General features: G+C 36.6%; 1 protein-coding gene across 2 annotated transcripts; it reads left to right on the top strand.

Annotated features, from left to right (window-relative positions):
- PCF11 (PCF11 cleavage and polyadenylation factor subunit) lies at positions 1-25199 on the top strand. 2 transcript variants are annotated; one of them, XM_070623975.1, is made up of 16 exons: positions 1-1034; positions 4743-4868; positions 6828-7016; positions 7359-7553; positions 8503-9620; positions 10026-10206; positions 10309-10792; positions 11340-12904; positions 14801-14900; positions 18748-18867; positions 19379-19484; positions 21240-21423; positions 21898-22053; positions 22449-22541; positions 23057-23092; positions 24087-25199. In XM_070623975.1, the coding sequence occupies exons 1-16, from the start codon at positions 843-845 to the stop codon at positions 24300-24302; spliced, it is 5061 nt and encodes a 1686-aa protein (XP_070480076.1). In that variant the 5' UTR covers positions 1-842; the 3' UTR covers positions 24303-25199. The 2 variants fall into 2 exon arrangements, with proteins under 2 accessions (XP_070480076.1, XP_008537161.1); XM_008538939.2 differs by having other exon boundaries at positions 221-1034; positions 10309-10399.

The following is a 25199-nucleotide window of genomic DNA, read 5'->3' as shown; positions in this document are numbered from 1 at the left end:
AGTCGGCCCGACCGCTGGACCCGCCCAGGCTCTCGGGAGCACCTGAGACGCGAGCGGCCGTCGGCGGTAGGGGGGCGGGCCGAAAGCTTTCCTTCCCCTTGCCCCCATTCCCGGCAGCGGCTGCCGGGGCAGGCGGGATGGAGGATGATTGACCGAGCCGCTCAGTGGCTAGGAGACTGCCGAGGGAGGGACAAAGAGGGGACAACTGCGCTTTCCTCTCAAACTGGTTGGGTTGGACCTCGGGAACAGCCTCCCCAAGGTCTATCGGCCTCCCTGAATGGGTTGTTATGGTAACAAATGACCGAACAGTCCCTTATGAACCGGCCAATGAGAGGCGCCGTCTTTTCCACCGTACCTCTGAGCTGTAGGTGTTGCGAAAGCCCGGGTAGGGCTCCGAGAAGAAGGCGGTGCTAGGACGTCCTGCGGAAGGGCCGGGGGCGGGGCTCGTGACGTTGCCCGGCGAGCCAATCACGCCTGGTTTTACCAACGGCCCCGCCCTTTTACCGCACATTTCCCCTCCCCTAGCTCATTTCGCACGACGCAGCGGTTGGGAACACAGACATTTTCGGAGCTGGAGCCGCCACTGCCGCCGCCATTTTGTGTCTGTGGAGAAAGAAGCTTCTGTGGCGGCTGGAAGTGGACGGAGATCACCAGTGAGACGGCGGCGTTTCATACCCGAGGTTCCCCCTGTGTCGTCCCCCAACCCCCCTCCGCGGTCAGCATGTGGTGAAGCCGGAGCCGCGAGAGAGCCGGGGAGAGGAAGAGGAGTCGGAAGGGAGGCGGGGTGTCGAGAGCGGCTTCAGCTTCAGCTGCGGCGGACCTCGGAGGGGGGCCGCGGCGCAATGTCAGAGCAGACGCCGGCCGAGGCCGGTACTGCGGGGGCCCGGGAGGACGCCTGTCGGGATTATCAGTCATCACTCGAAGACCTGACCTTCAATAGCAAACCGCACATCAATATGCTGACCATTCTAGCCGAGGAGAACCTGCCCTTCGCCAAGGAGATCGTCTCTCTCATCGAGGCCCAAACCGCCAAGGTTTTTATACACCCCGCAGCCTCCTATTCTTCTAATACTCCCTGATTTTAGTGTCAGCCTCATCCCAGGTCTCGCTTCCATCCAAAGGGGGGGACAGTGTTCCTCCTCTCCAACCCTCCCCTTCCAACTCAGGTTCGGTCTTTGGCCCAGGCTTCGAGCGTGGGCCTCTTGGGGGGAGGGAGTGGGGAGGATAAAGGGTGGAGTCCCACTTCCGCTTACCAACTCCCTATTTAGGCCACCGCATTGTATGTCCCGACACACACGCTTTGAATAGAGCCCTTTGGGGAGGGGGAGACTTAAAGGCAGTTTGTGGTGTGGGGAAGTAAGAGTTAAAAGCATTTTAAACCCGTGGGAAGGTGGGGAGTGGTGGTTCTCCCCTGTGCCCCCTCCCCCGGTCCCCTTTTGAGTAATTGTGCTCTGTGGGTTGGAAGGAGGTGAAGGGGGACCTGGGAGCGAGCTGTTGGTCGGTGGGAATAGGGAATTGGCCCCGAGTGGAGCAGCCGCCTGTTAGGAGCCCAACATGGCGCCTGAAAAGCACATGATGCGAAAGGGAAGAGAGGAGAATCCATTCCCTGCCAGCCAGGCAGCTGCTCACACCCGTCAGCCCCATTTTGGGGTGGGGGCGGCTAGATAGAACTTTTAGTCTCCTGTCGGAGGGTTTAATTTGCCCCAAAATACGGGAAATTGGGGTTGAGGGTGGGGTTTGGGTGGGGGAGGAGATCTTATCCAACCTGTAGGTGGAGAACTGGCCCACTGGGTAACAAGTACTTGTAGGTTTTTTTTTTTTGAAAAGTTGAGTCCCTCCTCCTTTTCCTTTTCTCTTTTTTTCCTCCCTTCCCTGATAGTGAAGACGTGCTTTTCTTCTCCCCTTGACAGAAGTGGTCCTCTGCCACCCTATGTTTCCCTGTAGTCCTCCTCTTCTGTGGATTCATGTGGGAGCGATATGTCATTTAAGTAAAGTTACTGTTAAACTTAGTTATCTTAATGAGTTTTAATAGCTTCCCAGTACTACGTTTTAAGTTATTTTTCAAGCTTGTACTTATGGTTTAGTTTTTTCTAGTGTTAGTGATTGAAATTATCAGGATGAGCCTCCTTTTAGCAGAGTGAACCCCTTTTAAAAGGCCACTTTAACAACAACCACCAATATATTGTTTAGAGGCGGTTTCTGTCTAGTGTAAAACTGAGTGGTCTGACTCTAATAAATGGTTTTGAAATGTGTGACTGGTATTATAAAATTTGTGAATAAAACATATAAAATATGTATTTGTCTTTTTTATTTACCTTTGTAAGGTGTAGAATCTGTTTCCAAGACTTATTTTTATCTACGTGGTTGTGTGTTTTAAACAAAAGTCTTTAAGTGACTTGGGTTCATTCTTCTTTAGGTTCCATCCACTCTTTTGGGTAAATCTGTTCACAAGATACACGGTTTCAGGTAGACCTTTCATACCTTAATTTAAAGAGGACAAAAAGTAAGGTTTTTTTTTTCTTTTAAAGGGCCCAACAAGTTAGTCATGCTCAGTCTGACAGCTAAAATACAAGTCTTCATTCATCTTTTCCTGTGAATGTCTGTTTGAAACAGTTGTTCTTTTTTAAAAGTGAGATTTAAAAAGGAAGCATTCCTCATACTCGACATCCTTTTTATTGATACCACAAACATGTTGGACATGAGAACTTAGTTTTTGCCTTATTGAAGGCTTAACTTGACATTGAATGCCTTTTAAAAAACAACTGCACTTGCGTTTAAAAAAAATAACTGATTTTTAAAATCTAATTATCTAGTGTTTTGGGGATTACTAATATTCCACAGAGCCTAATATTTAGCAGCTCAGGTTGTCACTCAAAGAACAGTTTCCTTGCTGGTTTTTAATGGATCCAGAAGACCTTTGAGAAGTGGAAACTAAATGCTGAATATAGTGACCACATTAAAATTTGTGTTTGTGTATGGCTACACAGAGTGGTGAAAATAGACGGACTATTTGCTGATAAAAGACCGCTGAAATTTTTTTGGCACACGGTTCCTGGTTATTTTTGTAAATCCAGATTGAGGGAAAGGTGTAAAAGTCACTTGGGGGGAGTATCTTATTCCGGGTTGGGGTTGAGGGTGAGGGGAGGGATTTTTCTGTCATTTGGTAGCAAACTGGCTTGATTTTGTGTTTTTGGAGGTGAATGTTTGTGTCCTTATCTGGCATCTCAGCATTACTAAACGTAAGGATTCACACCTAAATAGACTCCTCCCGTGAGGCAGTAGTAGTGAAAAAATATTACATATAAGGATTCACTTGTACAATAAAAAATTAGCCTACTGAATAGATTTTGGTTTTAAAGAAAGCCTGTTTATCTTCGTAAGTACAACAGTGACTAAAATGGTGTAAAACACGACATGGTAAGATGAAGACACAGCAATAAAGCATTTGACATGTTGGTACTTAATAGTTTACCCACATGCAGTGGCCTTGTGAACCCTTTATTAGGTAGTACCGTAAAAGACATTTTTCATACCAAGTTATTCAGAGGTTTCCTTAGCCAACTTTGGTTGTAAGGGTCTTATCAGAAGCAAGAGCACTTCCACACACTTGTATGGGCAATTGGTTTTGTGAAATATGATGGCATTGTGTACTGCAGAACTGTGAGCCTACCCTAGCTACAGGTAGCTATGGGTAGGTTGTTCAGGGTTAAGATTCCTATACACATGGGATGGGTAAATGGGGTTTTTTTTTTTTGTTTAAATCATGGGTGCTCCTGTGGAGTCAGAGTTAACACTTAGTTTGTATGGTCTGTCTTAATGCTCCTCGACAAGTCTGTGAACCTGCTGATGCTTTCTGGAATCTTGCTGTGCCTTCTAAAAGCCAGTGATGGGTAGGCATTGCCGTTGAACTGGGCAACATTGCTTTGCTTTGGAAAGGGCCACCTGTATCAGCGTCACCACACTGCCTCTGCACAAATTTAGAACCTCTGGTTTGTGCATGTCAGAGGAAAAATATTACGACGGAGAGTCCGTGCTGTGAAGAAAATCTTCAGGACAAATCCTGGTTTCCAGATTCAAGTTCAACCTGGTTTAACATGACTCAGCGGCTGCTCCATCCGGTTTTTCTTGTATCAGTGACAACTTGCACCTTCCTGTGTGTTCATGTGCAAGTTTAAAAGTGTTTTTTTTGCCATTAACTTCATATGTGAAGTGTACTTAATTTCTTTGTTCATTGGATTATAGAGAAGTAATCCTAATGATTTTACAGGTAAAAAAAGCTTCATAGACTTTAACATATAAAATATGCCTGTGGAAATTAGGGTTTCTGCCAGAAGTCTGAAAACTTAACGTCGTTGAGTCCTAGGTACACCATTATAAATTGATGTGAGTCACAAAGTTTTCACTTGGATAACAGAAAATAATCCTCCCTCCCCCCTTTTTGGTCACTTAAAACACAGGTCTTTTTACCATATGAATCTGAAATTCCATTGTGTATTGAGTGTGTGTACTGGAGATTATGGTTTTTCTATCTGGTAATTCTGAGCTTATTTTGTATGCTCAACCAAAGATCATTGTAAGAGATGAGAATTTGAACACAAGTTTCATAAAGGTTAATACTCAAAAGTATTTAATATCAACAGAAATAGAGGTCTGTATTGTAGATTTAAAAACTCACTTTAAGAAGTAATTCTTTGGTGGCAATTCATTATACTAAACTTCTCAGTTTCTTTTTATTACTTCAGGCTCCTTCCTCAGAGAAGCTTCCCGTTATGTACCTTATGGATTCTATCGTGAAAAACGTTGGAAGAGAGTATCTCACTGCCTTTACTAAAAATCTAGTTGCAACATTTATTTGTGTGTTTGAAAAGGTATATATGCATTTAGAAACATTTGAATTTTTAAAAAATGTTCCTGATTAAATAAATATTTGTCTTTGTGTTGGGTTTTCTTGGGTGGTGAAATGTTTTATTTTCTTGGACATTTGTCAAATACCATGCTAAAGTTAGTGTTTTATGTTAAATTTTTAGAGCAGATTCTAGAGGTTTTACATTATCCATTCAAGAATAGATGGATTTGTGTTTAGAATTTTTTGCTTTTTTGAATTGAGTTTGTTAATTTGATTCACGATCTGTTCATCACTTAGAATATGGGCAAAAAGACCTGAAGCTATCAAGAGCACTTCTGATTTCATTGTTTAGGTTTTTGGTCCTAGGCTGTTGATTATTCCTATCTAGAAAATAAGCATAAATCCCTCAGTGTGTCTCAACTTGTGATTGATGTGTGAGACTTTTGTTGTGACTTTTTTTTTTTCCTGGAAATATTTCCTCTTTTGTTACTTTGTTCAAGTATTTATTTTTTATGTGAATGTTCTAGGTATGTGTGAATGGTCGACCAGTTAATTGCTTTAGGTTATTTTGGAAATACCACCCCTCCTCCCTTAGTGTTTAGAAGAAAGTCTTGTTAGTTTCTGTACCTAGAGATTGTAAATTCCTTCTGTAACATTGTATCTGGTAGTTTGGTTAATACAGTATTATGTTGAATAGGAGGGATTTGCGAAAGTAATTGTCTTCCTGTCAGGCTTTATCTTTCACACTAGGTATAAGTGTGAAAGATATTTATAAGTTATTTAGATTTAAAGATTGTTTCCTAACGAAAATTGGTGGTAGTTCTTATATTTTGGTAGATGCACTTGGGTCTGGAGAAATCTTATAGTTGTCAGACTTGGAGGATTGGGATTACTTTGAAAGAACTATTCAGTATCAGGTTTTACTTGTTTGTTAAACAGAAAATGTTTAGTTGCTACTTGAGTAATTTTTTTTCCGTTAAGTTCTTGGAGAAAAGAAATACTGCTAAGTAAGTATATGCAGATGAAATTTGGAAAGCTCTATTTCACATTGTATTCAGGAACTTGTTAATTAATAGTGTACTGTAGACTTTTGTTACATACTGCTTACTTGAGTCTAGTCTGAGAAGCAAGTTTTGTATTATAGAAGTTGGGGAGCTAAAACCACCTTTTGGTTTCAGTTTCAGTATGTTCAAATTCAGGTGGGTGTTTGGTAAAATACCTTTACTAAATCTAACTGGGCCTTAACACTATAGTTGATGAAAATGACCTTGTAGTAAATATAATTATTATATAAAGACTCAAATATAGTCAAGGCTTTATTATTCTAGAGTTGAAAGTCTAATTTAGTTTTCCCAAGTACTAGGTTTCTCTGATGGCCGATTTAAAAAATATTGTTGTTGTTCTGCCTATCACAAGCTTGAGCAGATATTTAAAATGAAAGCTCATCAGTGGGTAAAATTTTGTGTATTTCTGTTATTAAGGTGCCTTCCATACCCCAAACAGCTTGTTCCTAGGTACCAACCGTATTGTATTGCAGAAGATTGGTTAGTAAGATAGTTTTGTCTTAATTTTAACTTTGTACTACCATGTAATTAATTTTGAAAATTTAAGCCATCAGATAAACTATTTTCTAGTTGTTTTATGTTTTTGTCCAGAGTAAGAGTAGAATTAGGAATACTATATCAAGCCCTAAAATTTGGAAACATTTCGTACTTTTAAAAATACAAAAACTTGCCTAGTTTGCTTTCGTGAAGGCTAGGTCATAATAACTTTAATTTTCTAATTTTTTTTGAGGGAGAAATTTATTAACTATGTTTGCAAACCAAATATACCTTAAATAAATTATTACTGTTGTATTATTTACGAATGAGCAGTATGTGTGCTATAGTGAAGTAGAAAGAGATTTATGTGGCTTTATACTTAATAGTACAAAACATTCTATAGTAACTTAACAAGCCATAGAATTGTTTTGTTGTTCTAGGTGGATGAAAATACTAGAAAAAGTTTATTTAAATTACGTTCCACATGGGATGAGATATTCCCTTTGAAGAAACTTTATGCCCTGGATGTCAGAGTCAATTCGTTAGATCCTGCTTGGCCTATTAAACCTCTACCCCCTAATGTGAATACATCTAGCATCCATGTGAATCCTAAATTTTTAAATAAATCGGTAAGTTTTAATATGAGTGATACATAACTAATACTTCTAACTATCAAATTTTGATTTCTCTAAAATTTCTTGCCAGAAAGAAATATCAGGAAGACCCTGTATGGAATCAGTTAAAAAAATTTTTTTCCCCCTCAGGTTCATAGTGCATTTAAAATATATCTGCCTTGTTTGTACTTAGGGTTTTTAAATTCCTGGAAAGTTTTCTGTGTGCTTTTAAACATGATTGGCCATTGAAGATTATGGATCTTATTTACTGAGAGATAAACTGATAATTTTTAGTTCCCCCTTAGCTTCTTTTTTAGCTATGATATATATTTTTTAACAAATTATTTTTTCTTATAGCCTGAAGAGCCTTCAACACCTGGCACAGTGGTCAGTTCCCCTAGCATCTCCACTCCTCCAATTGTTCCTGATATACAAAAGAATCTTACCCAAGAACAACTAATAAGGCAGCAGTTACTGGCAAAACAAAAACAGTTGTTAGAACTTCAGCAGAAAAAGCTGGAGCTTGAGCTAGAGCAAGCTAAGGCACAACTGGTAAGTAGTGGAGATTTGGCATTTTAAATATTTTAAACCTGTCTTCCAAAAGAGAAGTAATTATTTTATATTTGAATTGTATTAACATGTTACTCTTATTAATACTGTATTCTTTTTCCACTTTTATTTTTGCAAATTGATGTATGTATTAGACCAAAATTTTGTATCCTTATTGTAAAACTCACTTGAATATAAACTGTATACTATTTTCTTTCAAATACTTTTCTATTAGATTGCTATCATAAAATGTCACCTTAGTTTTTTAAAATAATTATATCACGTGGACTTAATATCAATCCCAAGATGGTAGGTGTGTGGTGGCCAATGTTTTTGCATAATCTTTAATGTTTTATCAGCTTATGCTTTATGAGTGGAAATCAGATTCTTAGAAGCCTTTGGAAGAAAAGCTATCACAAAATTAAGGAGGCCGGGAAGATTATATATTTCTATGCATGATTGACCTTATACTAAGTTATTTTACTTAGCACTTGAACTTATTTGAGAGTGAGGAGGTACAGGAAGGCAGAATTTTATAAGTTCATTATCAGTGCTGCTTTGGAAGGAACTCAATTTTATGACATAGAATTTAGATGGAATGACTCTTTGACTCCTGTGCAGCTGGAGTGCAGTGATTTATTTAGCAGTTTTTTAGTAGCAGTCCGGCTCAGATTCCTGAATAATTAGGAAGAGGGAAGATTTTTTTTCATTCTACCTAGAGATTATATTATAAAACCCCAAAGTAAAGGACTAGTAACAGGCCAGATAAATACACACACTTTCTCTTCTTTTCATTTTAATGTGGACTTAAACACTAGAAGTATACAGTGTTAAGACAGTCTTGAATAAATGAATTTATTGAATAAAGCATTATATTCTTTAGTTTTCAATTTCTAGGCAAATAATCTGCATGTTGTATAGTATTAATATGAACATTTATTTTGTATTTCAGGCAGTTTCTCTTAGTGTTCAGCAGGAGACATCCAACTTGGGTGCTGGATCTGCACCATCCAAATTACACGTGTCACAAATTCCCCCCATGGCAGTTAAAGCTCCCCATCAGGTTTCTGTGCAACCTGAGAAAAGCCGTCCAGGTCCATCCTTACAAATTCAGGATTTGAAAGGAACTAACAGGGATCCCCGTCTTAATAGGATGAGTCAACATTCTTCTCATGGAAAAGATCAGAGTCACAGGAAAGAATTCCTAGTGAACACATTGAACCAATCTGATATTAAGACAAGTAAAACTATACCCTCTGAAAAACTAAATTCATCCAAGCAAGAAAAAAGTAAATCAGGTGAAAAAATAACCAAGAAAGAACTTGACCAGTTAGATTCTAAATCTAAATCTAAGTCTAAATCACCATCACCTTTGAAAAACAAATTATCCCACACAAAAGACTTGAAAAATCAAGAATCTGAAAGTGCAAGGGTGTCTGATATGAGCAAGAGAGATCCAAGATTAAAAAAACATCTTCAGGATAAGACTGATAGCAAAGATGATGATGTGAAAGAGAAGAGAAAAACTGCAGAAAAGAAGGATAAAGATGAGCACATGAAATCATCTGAACACAGACTGGTTGGAAGTAGAAATAAAATCATAAATGGCATTGTACAAAAACAGGATACAATAACGGAAGAATCAGAAAAACAGGGGACAAAACCAGGGAGATCAAGTACCAGAAAGCGATCAAGATCTCGATCACCAAAGTCTCGGTCACCAATTATACATTCTCCAAAGAGAAGAGATAGGCGGTCACCCAAAAGAAGGCAAAGGAGTATGTCTCCAACCTCGACACCCAAAGCTGGAAAGATTCGCCAATCAGGAGTTAAGCAGTCACATATGGAGGAGTTTACGCCACCTTCCAGGGAAGAAAGAAATGCTAAGAGAAGTACTAAACAGGATGTTCGAGATCCAAGGCGAATAAAAAAGAGTGAAGAGGAACGACCACAGGAAACTGCAAATCAGCATTCTACAAAGTCAGGCACTGAACCAAAGGAGAATATAGAAAATTGGCAAAGTTCCAAGTCTACCAAAAGATGGAAATCTGGTTGGGAAGAAAATAAAAGGTAGGATGTTAACATTTTTAGTCAAGTAGAATAATATGTACATTTTAAAATATGGTATTAATTTAAAAATTGGATAATGTTTAGCAGGTGTTAGAATTAGTGCTTTGTTTTTCCATTTAATTCTTAATAACCCTATGGGTTAAATACCATTATTATTCCTATTTTACAGATAAGAAAATTGAAGTTTAGAAGGTTAATCTATCTAAGGCTGCAGATCTAGGACATGCAAGAATCAGAATTAATATCTGATTTTCCTGACTTCAAATTTTGTGCTCTTAATCAATTAATTAACTTTTATGGTTACATATATTCGTTTGAACCAGATCCTTTGAAAAGGATCCTTAAATATGGTCCTGAGTATTTAAAAAATTTTTAGGAAGTAACGTACTGCTTTTATGGTTTCAGCTTACAACAGGGTGATGAACATAGTAAATCTCCTCATCTAAGGCACAGGGAGAGTTGGTCAAGCACTAAAGGGATCTTGTCACCTCGAGCCCCAAAGCAGCAGCATCGATTAAGTGTAGATGCCAATCTTCAGATTCCTAAAGAGTTAACTCTTGCAAGCAAAAGAGAATTACTGCAAAAGGTAGTTACTATGATCCCATGTGGTCATTGTTCTCCTTTAAGTTTTTTTGTACGTACTTTGTGTATTTAAAATATTTGATTTCCTTTTATCACCCTTATGCAGACGAGTGAACGTTTAGCATCTGGTGAAATTACACAGGATGAGTTCCTTGTTGTTGTGCATCAAATTCGACAGCTATTTCAGTATCAAGAAGGTAAACATAGATGCAATGTACGGGATAGTCCTACAGAAGAAAATAAAGGTGGATTAAAAAAGAAACCTCTCTTATCTGATGCTGAATTAACCTACTATGAACATAAAGCAAAACTGAAAAGGACACAGGTTCAGCATTCATTTCCAAGACTTGATCTCTTAGATCCTGATATTTTTGACTACCCTTTGACTGATGCCTTGTTGTCTGGAATAGAATGTGAGCCATCCAAAACTAAACATGCAAGTAGGAATAGTGGAGCACAGTTTGACAGAAAAGAACAATTTAGTGAAAGAGCAAGACGTCTTTCTCCTATATCTGGGAGTCGTACTTATGCTGAGAATCTTTCACCCCATGAGGGCCGGAGAAGACATGACGAGCAAGTCTCTGCTAAAGGTAGAAAAAGTTAAATCAGATTATGCCTATTGAATCACACAGCAGTGAAGGGAAAATGAACAAGCTAAGTGGGGATGGATTTTTGTGACTGTTTGGACTACCAGGTGTTTTTTGTTTGTTTTGTTTCTTTTTTTTCCCCTCAAAGGGAAGGGAAGGGAGCTAATACTTATAAAGCCAACTGTGGTCAGGTACTTTACTAGGTTCTTTATGTATGTAATCTGATTTAATCCTCACAACAACCCAATGAATATATATTATCCCCATTTTACAGGTAGGAAACAAGACCAGAGAGGTTGAATAACTTGCTCTCAAAGTCAAATAATTAGTAAGTTGACAGAATGGGGATTTTTTACCCAGGCTTGTCTGTCTCTAGAGGGCATCCTCTTATCTGCTACTTGATGCTGTCTCTTGCCTCCCCTCTAATAAAGTGAGATAGTTATAGATATGTTTTTGGATATACATTTACATGAATTTAGAAAGATGATTTTAAGATAATTTGATATAAATTCAGATGCAGGGAAAATAATTTCTTTTTTCTTTTTAAAAGGTGTACGAGAAGAGCAGAGATCGCCATTCAATGATCGTTTTCCACTTAAGCGACCTAGGTATGAAGATTCAGATAAACCATTTGTAGATAGCCCAGCATCGAGATTCGCCGGCCTTGATACAAATCAGCGACTTACAGCTTTAGCTGAAGACAGACCATTATTTGATGGACCTAGTAGGCCATCAGTAACGAGAGATGGCCCAACCAAGATGATTTTTGAAGGACCTAATAAATTAAGCCCTAGAATTGATGGACCTCCTGCACCAGGTTCTCTTCGGTTTGATGGGTCACCAGGACAAATGGGGGGAGGTGGCCCTTTGAGATTTGAAGGACCACAAGGTCAGCTAGGAGGTGGGTGTCCTTTGAGATTTGAAGGTCCTCCAGGACCAGTAGGGACACCTCTGCGGTTTGAGGGGCCAATTGGTCAAGCAGGAGGAGGTGGTTTTCGGTTTGAAGGTTCCCCTGGTCTGAGGTTTGAGGGATCTGCAGGTGGTTTGCGATTTGAAGGACCAGGGGGCCAGCCTGTGGGTGGTCTCAGGTTTGAGGGACATCGGGGTCAACCTGTGGGTGGTATAAGGTTTGAGGGACCTCATGGTCAGCCTGTGGGTGGACTTAGATTTGATAATCCTCGAGGTCAGCCTGTAGGTGGACTTAGATTTGAGGGGGCTCATGGCCCATCAGGGGCTGCAATTAGGTTTGATGGACCTCATGGTCAGCCAGCAGGTGGGATCAGATTTGAGGGCCCTTTGCTACAGCAGGGAGTTGGAATGAGGTTTGAGGGTCCCCACGGTCAGTCAGTAGCTGGTCTGAGGTTTGAAGGGCAACATAATCAACTCGGTGGGAACCTTAGGTTTGAGGGTCCACACGGTCAACCAGGGGTTGGGATCAGGTTTGAAGGACCTTTAGTCCAACAAGGAGGTGGAATGAGGTTTGAGGGTCCTTCCGTACCAGGAGGTGGCCTGAGAATTGAAGGGCCTCTGGGTCAAGGTGGTCCGAGATTTGAAGGTTGTCATGCTTTAAGGTTTGATGGACAGCCAGGTCAGCCATCACTCTTGCCAAGATTTGATGGATTACATGGTCAGCCAGGTCCTAGATTTGAACGAACTGGTCAGCCAGGCCCACAGAGATTTGATGGACCGCCTGGACAACAGGTTCAACCAAGATTTGATGGTGTACCTCAAAGATTTGATGGTCCACAACACCAGCAAGCATCAAGGTTTGATATTCCTCTTGGTCTTCAAGGCACACGATTTGACAATCATCCTTCACAAAGGCTTGAATCAGTATCTTTCAATCAAACTGGTCCATATAATGATCCACCTGGCAGTGCTTTTAATGCCCCATCCCAAGGACTGCAGTTCCAAAGACATGAACAAATATTTGATTCACCTCAAGGACCAAATTTTAATGGACCACATGGCCCTGGAAACCAGAATTTCTCGAATCCCCTTAACAGAGCTTCTGGACACTACTTTGATGAAAAGAATCTTCAGAGTTCTCAATTTGGAAACTTTGGCAATTTACCTGCTCCAATAACAGTAGGAAATATTCAGGCATCTCAACAGGTAAGCCTGTTGTAGTCACTCTAAAACTATGTTGTATGCAGATATGAACCATTTTTAATGTTTCTAGGGCTTGAGGAAGGTTTTCAGGACATAGTTCATTCTATAGATTGGAAAGTTTTTAATGTACTCCAAAACTGCCCATGCTAGGGAAATGGGATGAGAGTCTTTTGGGGCTGAAATTTACAATTTAAATCCAAAATTGATCTTAGCTCTTCCAGGATCTAGAGAAATCTCATTCTCAATCTCTCTCTCTGTCACACACACACACACAGTTTTTATTTTTAATAGACTTTATTTAGATTTTAGAGTAGTTTCAGGTTCACAGCAAAATTGAGATTTGAGGTACAGAGATTTCCCATATACCCCTTGCCTTTACACATACGTAGACTCCCATTGTTTTTTTATTTCGGGCTTCAAAGCTAGTAAAATGTTACACACTTGTGAATGTGTTTCATAGACCTCTGCTACATTGTAGAACTGTTGAGCCCTGATAATCTTTACGTAACCTAAGAGCTAATTTTTTAGACTTGACTTTGATTAAGAACTTCCTTAGACTGAGTTAAACAAACAAATAAGAAAATCAAATTGCCCATGCTTTACAGTCTGTAATTCTTTTTCTCTCTCACTATTTTTTACTAGCTTTCCAGTCATTCTAGTCAAATACAGTTGTTTAATATTAGTGTGAACACAGCAAACTTATGACTTACCTCCCAAATGTATTCATTATATCACCTAAATATGTACAGTTACCTGTTTGTATTCTTTTGCACGAGTTCTGCATACATTTTAAAATGCATATTGAAGTAATTTTAAAGTGATTTGCTTACAGTTTGTGATTAATTCAGTTGCTATTTAATGACTATTTTTGCTTGCCTGCTGAAATTCTCTTGGGGTAAATTTACTTTTTTTCCATGTGGTAGAACTTTCTTACTAGGAAAAATTCACTTTATACTAGTAATATTGCATGGAAGAAAATACAAAACAAGAAGAAAGATTTTAGAAGCACGTTATAAGAATTATTGATAGAAAGCTGTCTTCTGTTCATATCCAATGGTTTGAAAAAACAATTGGCCTGCCTAGTTAGAGTTACTCTGTTGTATGTTCTTAAAAGAAATGATACTCTTATTGACAGATACTCTAGAATGGGACTTGACTTAGTCTTGTTCCTACATTATACAAAATTGGGGTTTTTATTATGTATACATACCATCAAAAGTTCACATGGATACTGAACAGGCTTATAAATGGATATTTGTTTACATAGCAGCAACGTGTAGAAGTCCTACCTCACTATGGGCTATGAATATAGTATATGTATGCCTGTATAGTACTTGTTTCATGACTTTATTTTTTAACATTCCCTTGATGTTTTTTACAATCAACTTTGTAACCCAAAGTATGATGTCCAAGCAGGATGATCACAAAGGAGTTCAGATTGCTAATTAAACCATACTTTTGATATCTGGAAAGGAGTCAGGTCAGGAGTTCTGGCCTCAGCTTTGCTGCTAACTAGCCATTGTGATGGTGTATAGGTCACATCTTTGGATGTCACTTCTATTTGTAAAATAAGGGAAAGCACCAGCAAGGTAAAGTGATTTGTATAAGGTCACACAGCTAGTTCTTGGCTACGTTATATTTGCATGGTATCTTAAAACTTTTCAAAGATGCGGCCCATCCATTCTGAGTTCCTTATAATTTTATGAAACAGATAAGGGGAGATGTTATTGTTCCTTTTTGTGGAAAGCTAGAAGTGAAGTGACCCAGTTGAGTTACACTTGTAAATCTTTATTATCCGAGAAACCAGACCTTGCATATCTAAATATTTTTATGTGATTAGAATGTTAAAGTTTTACTTAAAATATAAATATGTTCTCAAAACCAAGGTTTCTCTTAAAGGTTCTGACTGGTGTTGCTCAGCCAGTGGCATTTGGCCAAGGACAACAATTTTTACCAGTTCATCCACAGAATCCTGGAGCATTTGTTCAGAATCCTTCAGGTATGTACCTTCTGAACTTTGTGTTTTTCAAAAGACAAATAATGTTTTGTTGCATAGCTACCTTGTCAATTTTAGAAAATGACAATTTTGAGAAGGGATATGCAATTTAGAGAAATTTACTCAGGCTGGATGTTTTGTTCCCTTTCTGAGTCTGTTTACATTGTTGATGTGTATTCACACTGACCCTGTTTACAACTAGAGATGGTTAGCTAGGACTTGTAGACCATAAAAAAAGGGAAGGAAACCTCTTGGGTGGAAGCAGGAGGGTAGGGTAGGAGTGTGACGTTTGTTTTGAGGTAAAATGAAATAAATGCCAAACCTCAGAAATCTCAGTTATTTGATAGTTTGAGTTTTTGTTTTGTGCACATGTGTGTGATGATCCAGTAAACATTGAGTACTGGGAACATCGCCTTATAAAGTTGATTCATTCATATGTTTTTATGGGCACTCAAATAATAGTACACAACATATGAAAGGAGAAGTAGAAAAAAACTTCTGTGATTCCCTAACCAGGTCCCCTGATAAGTGTCTTTGTTACTAAGGGGTGAGGCATAACAGTATTCTTATGGATACAATAACAATATTGGATATGAGGGCTTTAAAAATGAATTTCACTTTAAATATGTGAAAAAATGGGAAGTATATAAATTATGGTGATTTATAAAATAACTGCAAAGTTAATGTATTGAGAACCAGCCCAATCAAATTGTTGTGGTACTTGCTTTATTTCTGAATCGTTAAAACCAGCCATCTTCAAAAACATGGTCTAGCATGGCACTATTCAGTTAACATATTAAGGGAGTTTTCTAAAACTTCTGAAGTAATTAGGAAAGTCCTAGCCGAGCTTTAGTTTATGCATTGGTTTTTATACTGTGTCATCACAAGAAATTCATTCAGTTAATTTGAAAACTTTTTGTTTTTAGTGTCTAGATTGACAGTATTAATTAATATATATTTTTAATGTTTTTTGTTGTCACTGTAATGAAAAGGGAAGGAAAGCATTTGGGATCTAAAATCAGAAGACCAGGGTTAGAATCTCCACTCTGCTACTTTATAGGTGGGCATGGTATAAGCAGTTATCGTCTCTGAGGTTTACTTTCTGACTCTGTAGACAGGATATGATAAAGGTCAGTATTTGCCTAGGAAATTTTTTATTTTTAAGAAAATCAAATGAGATAGTCTAGTTGGCCCTGTGTACTGTTGGATTGGCATCCACGGATTCAACCAACATTGGATCAAAAGGCCTATGATGGTTGTATCTGTACTGAGCATGTAGACATTTTTTATCATTATTCTCTAAACAATATAGTATAGCAACTATTTACATTGTATTAGGTGTTATAAGTAATCTGGAGATGATTTAAAGTATATGGAAGGATATGTGTAGGTTATGTGCAAATACTACACCATTTTATAGAAGGGACTTGGCCATCTGTGGATTTTGGTTATCTTCAGGGTCCTGGAACCCATCCCCCATGGATACCAATGGACGACTGTATATACAAAAATATTTTCTAACTTCTAAAGTGCTATATTATTGCATTTTCCTTTAGAACTCAGATTTTCTTGTTGAGTAGAGGATTTGTTGTATTGGGGTTGGTGAGATAGTGTGCAAAATTTTCTTTTTTGTGTGAGATAATATACAAAAACTGCACATTTTGTTTTTGCATTTACAACCTTGGGGTGTATGTGTATTATGCAGGGCATAGCAGTGTCACAGAGGATATCACATCTTATTCCCCTGGGTTGGAGGCATTGAATGTGATGTTAGGTATGCCTTCCTTCTTTAACTTTCTACTTACTCTTTTTTTTTTTGCTGAGGAAGGTTAGCCCTGAGCTAACAACTGTGGCCAATCTTCCTCTTTTTTTTCTTGAGGAAGATTAGCCCTGAGCTAACATCTGTGCCACTCTTCCTCCACTTTATGTATGGGGTGCTGCCGCAGCATTGCTGACAAGTAGTGTAGGTCTGTGCTCGAGATCCAAACCCAGGCTGCTGAAGTGGAGTGTGCCAAACTTAACCACTATGCCATGGGGCCGGCCCCAAGTTCTCCTTATTCTTAAAGAGTTGTGAAAAGTATTTGATGTTCTCTATTCAGCTTCTCTCAAGGTTTCTTCTTTAAGTTGAAAGTGAAAACACCCCTTTCCTAGTATCCTGATCATTTGCTGTATGTTAGTCATTGTGCCAAGATGAATTTAATAAGGTTCAATCTTCTAAGAGCTTTATAGCGTGTAGTAGGGTCTATTGACTTTTTTTTCAATTTTATTTTTTGAGGAAGATTCTCCCTGAGCTAACATCTGTGCCCATCTTCCTCCACTTTATATGTGGGATGCCTGCCACAGCATGGCTGGACAGGCGGTGCTTAGATGTGCACCTGGGATCAGAACCACTGAACCCTGGGCCACCAAAGTGGAATGTGTGAACTTAACCTCTGTGCCACTGGGCTGGCCCCTGACTTCTTTTTCTTTTTTTTTTTTTTTTTTAACAAACACTGTATATAGTGCCAAACACCTCCATGCCTTACAAATATTAATTCATTAAATTGTGATAACCTTAGGTAGGAACAGTTATTACCCTTTTACAGGTTAAGGAAACTGGGGCATGGATAAGCAACTTGATCAGGTCACACAACTAGAAACTTGAATTTCTAGTTACAATCCCAGGAGTCTGGATCCATAGTTCATGTTCTTGACAACTAAACTTGGCTGCCCAACACACATGTGAATGGCTAGTTATGACTCTTAGACATATAAATAGCTAAATCTAATGAAAAGTAAATGTTAAACTAGTGTGTGGAATGCTATTGTAATTGACCAACTGTTGAGGTTGATTTATTCATTCATGTATTCAGACATTTCACTTCAACATAATATTAATTAGCTATTGTGTACAAAGCACTGTGCTAAGTGTATAGAGTATTATGCAGTGATCAAGGGCAGGGATTATGTGTACTGTGGATGCAAACTGAATTTCTGCTATTAAGAGGACTTTTTAGTGGTTCAGAACTCTTTTCTAGAGGTGTAGTGAGATGCATAATAGTGACATGCAAATACATTAAAACATGTTCAGTTAAAGAGTTGTAGTTATTAGAATAGTGCTTAGCAAAATATATAATTGGATTGATTCCCCACCAATGAGCTTAAGGAGAAGATTATTATTCTTATCCTCATTTATTCAAATTATTGAAGCTTTAGTAAGCCTAACACCTGTTCAGCAACAGCCTGAACTCCTTTGCAAGGGCAGTAATTCCACCAAGGTCAGAGGGGCAGGTATACTCTGCCACATGGCTCATCTCCCTGCATTAGCTTCCCTGGGTAGTCATGGGGGCGAGGGAGAGGCAGGAGTACTTCTACTTAGGCTTTGAGTATTTTTTCCCCTAGAAATCTCTGGTAAGAAATGGTACTCTACTTCATCTATACAAAACTACTTTTCCCAATATGCTTTGAAGATCAGGAATAGAAAATTAGAAAGTTGGACCTAGAGGTGGTGCTGCATTGCATAGAAGAGAGCATGAGGCTTTCTGTTCTCTATTCTTTTCTTTAGCCTGGATTTAATTAGGCAAAAGTAGGTAATGCTTGTTTTCTTAGATAATACATATGTCCTTATAAAGTGTCGGTGTTTTCAGTGTTAGTTTTCAGTATTTGTCCTAGAATATATTTTTAAGAGGTGGTGATTTGCTTACCTAAATGAAAAGTTTCATTTTAGGAGCTTTCGAGATAATTACACTCATCCTTAACAAGATTTTGTCCAATTTGTTGATAGGACATCGTAAGAAAACTTTGAAAAATGCTTAGGGTAATTTGCATCTTTAAGTTCTACTTTCATTTTAAGAATGTTATTTTTTTAAAGGAGCCCTTCCTAAGGCATATCCTGATAATCATCTCAGTCAGGTGGATGTAAACGAATTATTTTCAAAACTGCTAAAAACAGGAATTCTCAAATTGTCGCAGCCTGATTCAGCTACAACGCGTAAGTATGGTTCTATACTTCATCTACACAAAGCTTCATTAAGTTATAAAGATGTGTGATATGATGATGTAAGTTATGATAAAAGTTCTTACAATAATTGAATTCTTAGGTATAGTTTTTGCTTTTTGAATATCAAATATAATTGGTTTGTAATGAAATTCTTTTTAAATTTTCTAAGATGGAACTATTATCTTTATAGCAGACACTGTTTGAATTAACATTCCTGCAAATATTATGTGCAGAATGTTTACTAGTTCTATGTTAATTTAGCCTTTTAAAAATAGTTTCAATATTAATGAAATACAATTTGAAGATTGACTTTTAAGAGATCAGACCAATATTACTTATCAAAATAATTATGTTAGGTTCCTTGGCCAGTAAATGTATGATCAGAAACACTGAATAGACAAGATGGGGTTCTCTATATGCTATATATGCACTATAGTGTTCCCCTCTAAAGAATACATGGAGAATGGTATTGAGAAATTTGTATGTTTCTTTTCAATTGAAGAAGTAAATGAAGTTGCTGCTCAGCCTCCCCCTGAAGAGGAGGAAGATCAAAATGAAGATCAAGATGTTCCAGATCTTACCAATTTTACAATTGAAGAATTGAAACAGTACGTAATCTAATCTTCTTTCTAATTTTTTAAGATAAAAGGGACAATGACTTTAATAACAGTGGGCATTATTACTAGTGCTGTTCCTTTTACTCCTTACTGTTTTAAAATTTAGGAAGCCTGATTTCTTTTTTTTTTAATGTAGTGAAATATATATAACATAACATAAACTTTAGGAAGCTTATTTTTAAATCCCCTTTTAAAATATCTCTGCTGCACAAGTATTTAGGCCAAAAGACCACCCCCAAATTTCTGTTTTTTTTAATATCTGCGTTGGTACAGCAAATATAGGGAGTTTAAATATTAGGTATTGATAATCACTCTTGTCTTAATTTTTATCTTCATTTTCTCTTAATCATCATTTTTCCTGTTTGATATTCTTAGGCTTTTGAAGTTTAAGAAAATGAGATTTTTGTAGTCTAGTATTTAAAATTTTTAAAAAGAAATCTGTTTTCATTTTATAAGTAATGCATGTTCATTGTGAAAAATTAGTAAATACAAATAAAATCAAAATAAAATTACCTACAGTTCCCACCTTACTGATAACCACTCTTAACATTTGGTGCCTATCTTACGATAATTTTCTATTGCCTATATTACTTACATAAAAAAAAATCGATGCTGCTTTATGGATTCATTATATCCTTATGAGTACTTCGTAAAAAAATAGAACAGCTAATGGGTTTCACCCTTCTAAAATCAATTCTTCTTTTCAAAGTAATACTATCACATAGTTAAAGCTCTATACTGAAAGTCTTATAATACAGGGTTTATAATAAAAGATGGCATCCTTTTCTCCTAGTACTACTCTTCACTCAGAGGCAACCATTTTTTAACTCTTTTAACTATGGTTCCTGGCATTTACTTCTCTATTAAAAGATACATAATTTTCTGATTTATCGTATTTCTTGATTTATCACATTTAGATGATCTCTTTAACTTCCTGACAGTGAAGATTTAGCTAGCTTTTTTTACTATTCTGCCAACTCTCCCCCATACAGTCATAAAAGCAGTTTTCATTAAATCATTATTCAGTATTAATGTTATGACTCTAAATATTTCTTTTATTTGCTGGTGTACAAGGTACTAGTGTACTGTGCTTTGCTTTAGTCTACTATTAAAAAAATCTTTTTAGGAGTTAATAATTATCCTGTTTGTTCATGTACTTGGTCTCTATACCTACTTCTTTCCAAATAGGGAGCCTAGAATTTTAAAAACCGATTATTGCTGACGTCAGTTTCCGATTAGTCTTCTAAGTTTTCTTTTTAGTTACCTAGACTATTATGATTTCTTCTGTACTTCTTTCACTGTCTTTTAGACCAGGTGGGGCAGTTGAGTTATTCAGAACTCCAAAGATCTGGAGAGGTGAAATCTAATTGTTCTGTCATATCCACCTGCCATGTCCATCTTGATATTGACACTAATCTAAGAACAGGCAAACTATTGCCTTATTAATTAGCAGATGATCATTCCATTTTTAGCTAGAAGGAAATAAGTACCTGGGTCAGGCCTGTCAATAAGAGGATAGACTCCATCTTCTAAAATTCACTGAAGTTAAGGTAAAGAGAATAACATTGATCTTTGGTTATTAACTGTTTCAGCCAACTTTTGGCTGAAAGATTATTTTGTCACATAATAATGGCTTTACCATTATTAAAATATGGAAAACTGAAATATTTATAAATGCTTTTTTTTTTAAAGGCCATTAAGCCACATTATTAAAACTAAGGATTATTTCTGTGTTTTTCAAAATAGACGTTACGATAGTGTTATAAATCGACTGTACACTGGTATTCAGTGTTACTCTTGTGGAATGAGGTTTACAACATCACAGACAGATGTATACGCAGATCACTTGGACTGGCATTATCGGCAAAATAGAACTGAAAAAGATGTTAGCAGAAAAGTCACTCATAGACGTTGGTACTACAGTTTAACAGTAAGTAATCCATATGCCTCCGAACTATGTTCTAGCTTTTAAATTAGATCATTCTAAAAGTGTATTGTTTAAATAATTGCTGAGAGCTAACTTGTGAATTTTCTGAATAAAACTGACCCCTCAAACATAAAAGGTTTTTTAAATAAAAGACATTCGAAGAGTATGTATTTGTTTTTTGTTGAGATCAGAGTGGGACAGAAGTTTCTTCTATGTGTAAAATTCCAAGTTTCTGTGACTGATTTTTTCTTTGTAAAAAAATTATACATGGAATTTATCAGGTAATGGAAAATTAACCTTAAGATCTTAATTGTTTGGTGTCTATTATGGGGTTCAAAGAGAAGGTATAATTTTAAATAATCCATATTAAAGCATATTGTAGAAGAATGTACCCTTATCTTTAAATGGCATTATATTGAAGATATGCAATAGAAGTTAAGAAATGAAAATATTCTTCCTAAATCAACTCCTTTTAAGGACTGGATAGAATTTGAGGAAATAGCTGATCTGGAAGAACGTGCAAAGAGCCAGTTTTTTGAAAAGGTGCATGAAGAAGTCGTGCTCAAAACTCAGGAGGCTGCTAAAGAAAAGGAGTTCCAAAGTGTACCTGCTGGGCCAGCTGGAGCAGTTGAGGTAAGAGCATGTTAAATTTTCTACCTGTTCATGCTCCTCACTTCCTTTAAGTAAATAATCATATCACTTTATTTACATCCTTCTTTTAGTGATTTTAAGATTTCTTGTAAGCTTTACTCTTCAATTTTACTCTTATGATCTGGCTTTGGGTTTCATAACCACTGTAGTTAGATAATATCAGTGACCAACAGCAGTGAAACGTTAACTATTTTTGCATGGAAGAATGCTAAATCCTTAGAACTTATTTGGTATCTATATTACATATTAAACATTATTTAAACTTTCAGAAAACTCTTAGATTCCTTCCTCTACTTAACAAAATGTTTATATATTTTTACTTAATGGGATTAGATGTGTTCTATTATATAAATTTCATTTATATGATTCTATTTTAGAGTTGTGAAATCTGTCAAGAACAATTTGAACAATACTGGGATGAGGAAGAGGAGGAATGGCATTTAAAAAATGCTATTAGAGTGGATGGAAAGGTAATTTTCAGTTCTTTATTAAGGAAGTGTTAAAATTAGTTTTTTTTGTGGGGATAAGAAAAATGTTAATTGTTTTTTGGTTTTAATAAAAAACAGCATTTCTAAGGTATTGGACTTGAGAGTCATAGAGTGAGTTGGAAGGGATCTTAGCAATCATCTAGTTTTATACTCATTTTGTATGAGGTTGCATAAACCCAAGACTAGGTCTTTTGAATCTAGTCAGTCTTCTTTCTCCTAAAACCACACTATTTTGATTCTGAATTTATATTTCATCATCAAAATTGTTACTGTTTTGAAAAGATACCATGTTATCTACTTAAATGTATAAAGCAAATTTAAAGAGAAATGATGAAAATTTTCTTTTTACCCATTTTTACTACTAAATGATTTTTGTCGCTTTTCCAAAGATAGCTGTCTTCTGATTTAAATTAAAACAGAAAATCTTATCAGAATAGCCATTAGGAATGAAGATACATGTGAATACCTACTTACTATTCTTTTTCTTTTTGCTTCAGATTTATCATCCATCATGTTATGAAGATTATCAAAATGTAAGTTCTTTTTGGTTAGTGTTTCTTCTCATTTACATTAATGAATTCTCTTTTCAGTTTTTATTTTTTTGACATTTGTATTAATAGAATACCAGATCTATGCAGAACTTAAAATCACATGCCTTCAAATCAGTTATTTTTTACATCAGAGAAATATCATTAACCTGATTGAGCTGTTTTTGTGTTTTTATGTAGCATTTAGATTGTTCACTAAATATTATTGTTAGATTGATAGCATCTGATTTAAATTTTGAAATTTCTGTATCACTTCTTGTATTCTGTTCACCTGAATCGCGATGTCTTTTACTAAAGCACTAGGCCTAGAGAAAATGTGAGGGAAACTGGAGAAGGATCATGATGAGAATAGGTTTCTAGAGTTATGGGTAGCATTTACTGCTTTTTTACATACTCTCTCAACCATGTAATAGGGAAATAATTTTTAAATGATCACACATGAAATCTGAAAACGACATCAGTCTCTTGTTTTGAGTTCAAATTTTCATATGCATAGAGTGACCATTCTTTTAAACCAAACAATGGAACATACTGTTCCACTGTGTTCTAGAGGCAGTTTGGAAAATATATTTAGGTAGTCAAAAGACTGGACTTTCTAGGATGTTTTGATGGTTTGTGGGGATTTCCAAAAATCCTGTGAATGTGTGAAGTTAGGAGTCACAAAAGTCCCAGGATATATGTAAGGGACTATCATCTATGTGGGGTTAAATATAGAAGCATGTCTAATCAACTTGTTTTGGCCTTACATTAGTTACTGTTTTTTTTTTGTTTAGCTCATTGCTGAGTATGTGTTAAATGCTCAGTATACATTTTATTATTTGGCTGCCTCTATGGTATGTTTTGTGAGGAAGCAGGTATTTTAGTTACATTTGTTATATGTATGTTTCTTTGCCCAAACAAAGGTCTTATAGAACTAAATGTCATTTAATGTGATACTTTTGAACTTTAATCAATACTTATAGGGCTTTTCATTTTGTAGACGTCTTCATTTGATTGTACACCATCTCCCAGCAAGACACCAGTTGAAAACCCCTTGAACATTATGTTGAACATTGTCAAAAACGAATTGCAGGAACCCTGTGAAAGTTCCAAAGTTAAGGAAGAACAAATTGATACCCCACCAGCTTGTACAGAAGAAAGCATTGCAACACCCACTGAAATTAAAACAGAAAATGATACAGTTGAGTCAGTTTAAATAAAATGAGAAAGGTATGTTTTCTTTTTTAAAAAAGCTGCTGTTGGATCTAGAAGGTGAAGAATTTTTTATGTATATATAGACATATATCTATATAAATTGTCTGGCTGAGGCAGGGCCTTCAGCTATCATTTGGTTAATAAATACATTTTAGTATTTGCATTTCCTACTGCCTGCACAGTTTCAGGTGCTTGTTGTGTGAAAGTTCTGTAGATGTGTGCAAATTTAACAAAATGAAATTGTATGTGTAAAAATGTACGATTTTCACTTGCAAAACTGTAAATTATAAATAAAAAATATTTTTGCTATCCATGGAGTGTAATATTTATGCACACCATCAAATAAAGACAGTGTTTCTGTACTTTTTATTGGGTGAAAATGGAATTAAACAGCAACCTCACATAAGATTTTTTTTCTAGTAGCTTCCCATGATCAAAGAAGCAAAGTCTGAAGTTTTATCCTTCAAAAGGGGGTTGTGAGAGCACTGCAGGACTTTTCTCAAATAGAAAAGCCAGATTTGAAAAATTTTTAAAAACAAAATAGAACATATTTGCATATATACATATATATCTCTCCAGCTATAGAGAACCATCCTGATGTCCATTTTTGAAAAGTATCTAATGAAGCAACTTTTATTCTTGAACTTGGACACTGATGCCATCAAACGATTAATAAGTATATTTAAGTACTAAAGGTGATTTTTTTTAAATGACATTTTTCAAATTGTCAAACGATTTAATGCAGATGAACATATTTCTATTTTAAGTTACAGGGGAATCTGTAAGAATGTTCATTTGAAACATGGTTAACCTTTTTCCTTTGTTGGTTTTGACTGAATTAGATGGATACCATGAGATGTTAATATTCATACATGTAATAAATAGAATGATGAAGAAA

This window comes from Equus przewalskii, chromosome 6 (genome assembly GCF_037783145.1).
Source record: "Equus przewalskii isolate Varuska chromosome 6, EquPr2, whole genome shotgun sequence".
NCBI lineage: Eukaryota > Metazoa > Chordata > Mammalia > Perissodactyla > Equidae > Equus > Equus przewalskii.
The sequence above is the reverse complement of the archived record's forward strand: the minus strand, read 5'-3'. Positions and strand labels throughout refer to the sequence as shown.

Excerpts from the sequence above, each read along its gene's own strand:
- PCF11 (XM_070623975.1), top strand. The coding sequence starts at position 843 with ATGTCAGAGCAGACGCCGGCCGAGGCCGGTACTGCGGGGGCCCGGGAG. Across the intron at positions 10,207-10,308 it reads AAAGAGAATTACTGCAAAAG|ACGAGTGAACGTTTAGCATC; the intron begins GTAGTTACTATG and ends ACCCTTATGCAG. Across the intron at positions 12,905-14,800 it reads ATATTCAGGCATCTCAACAG|GTTCTGACTGGTGTTGCTCA; the intron begins GTAAGCCTGTTG and ends TTTCTCTTAAAG.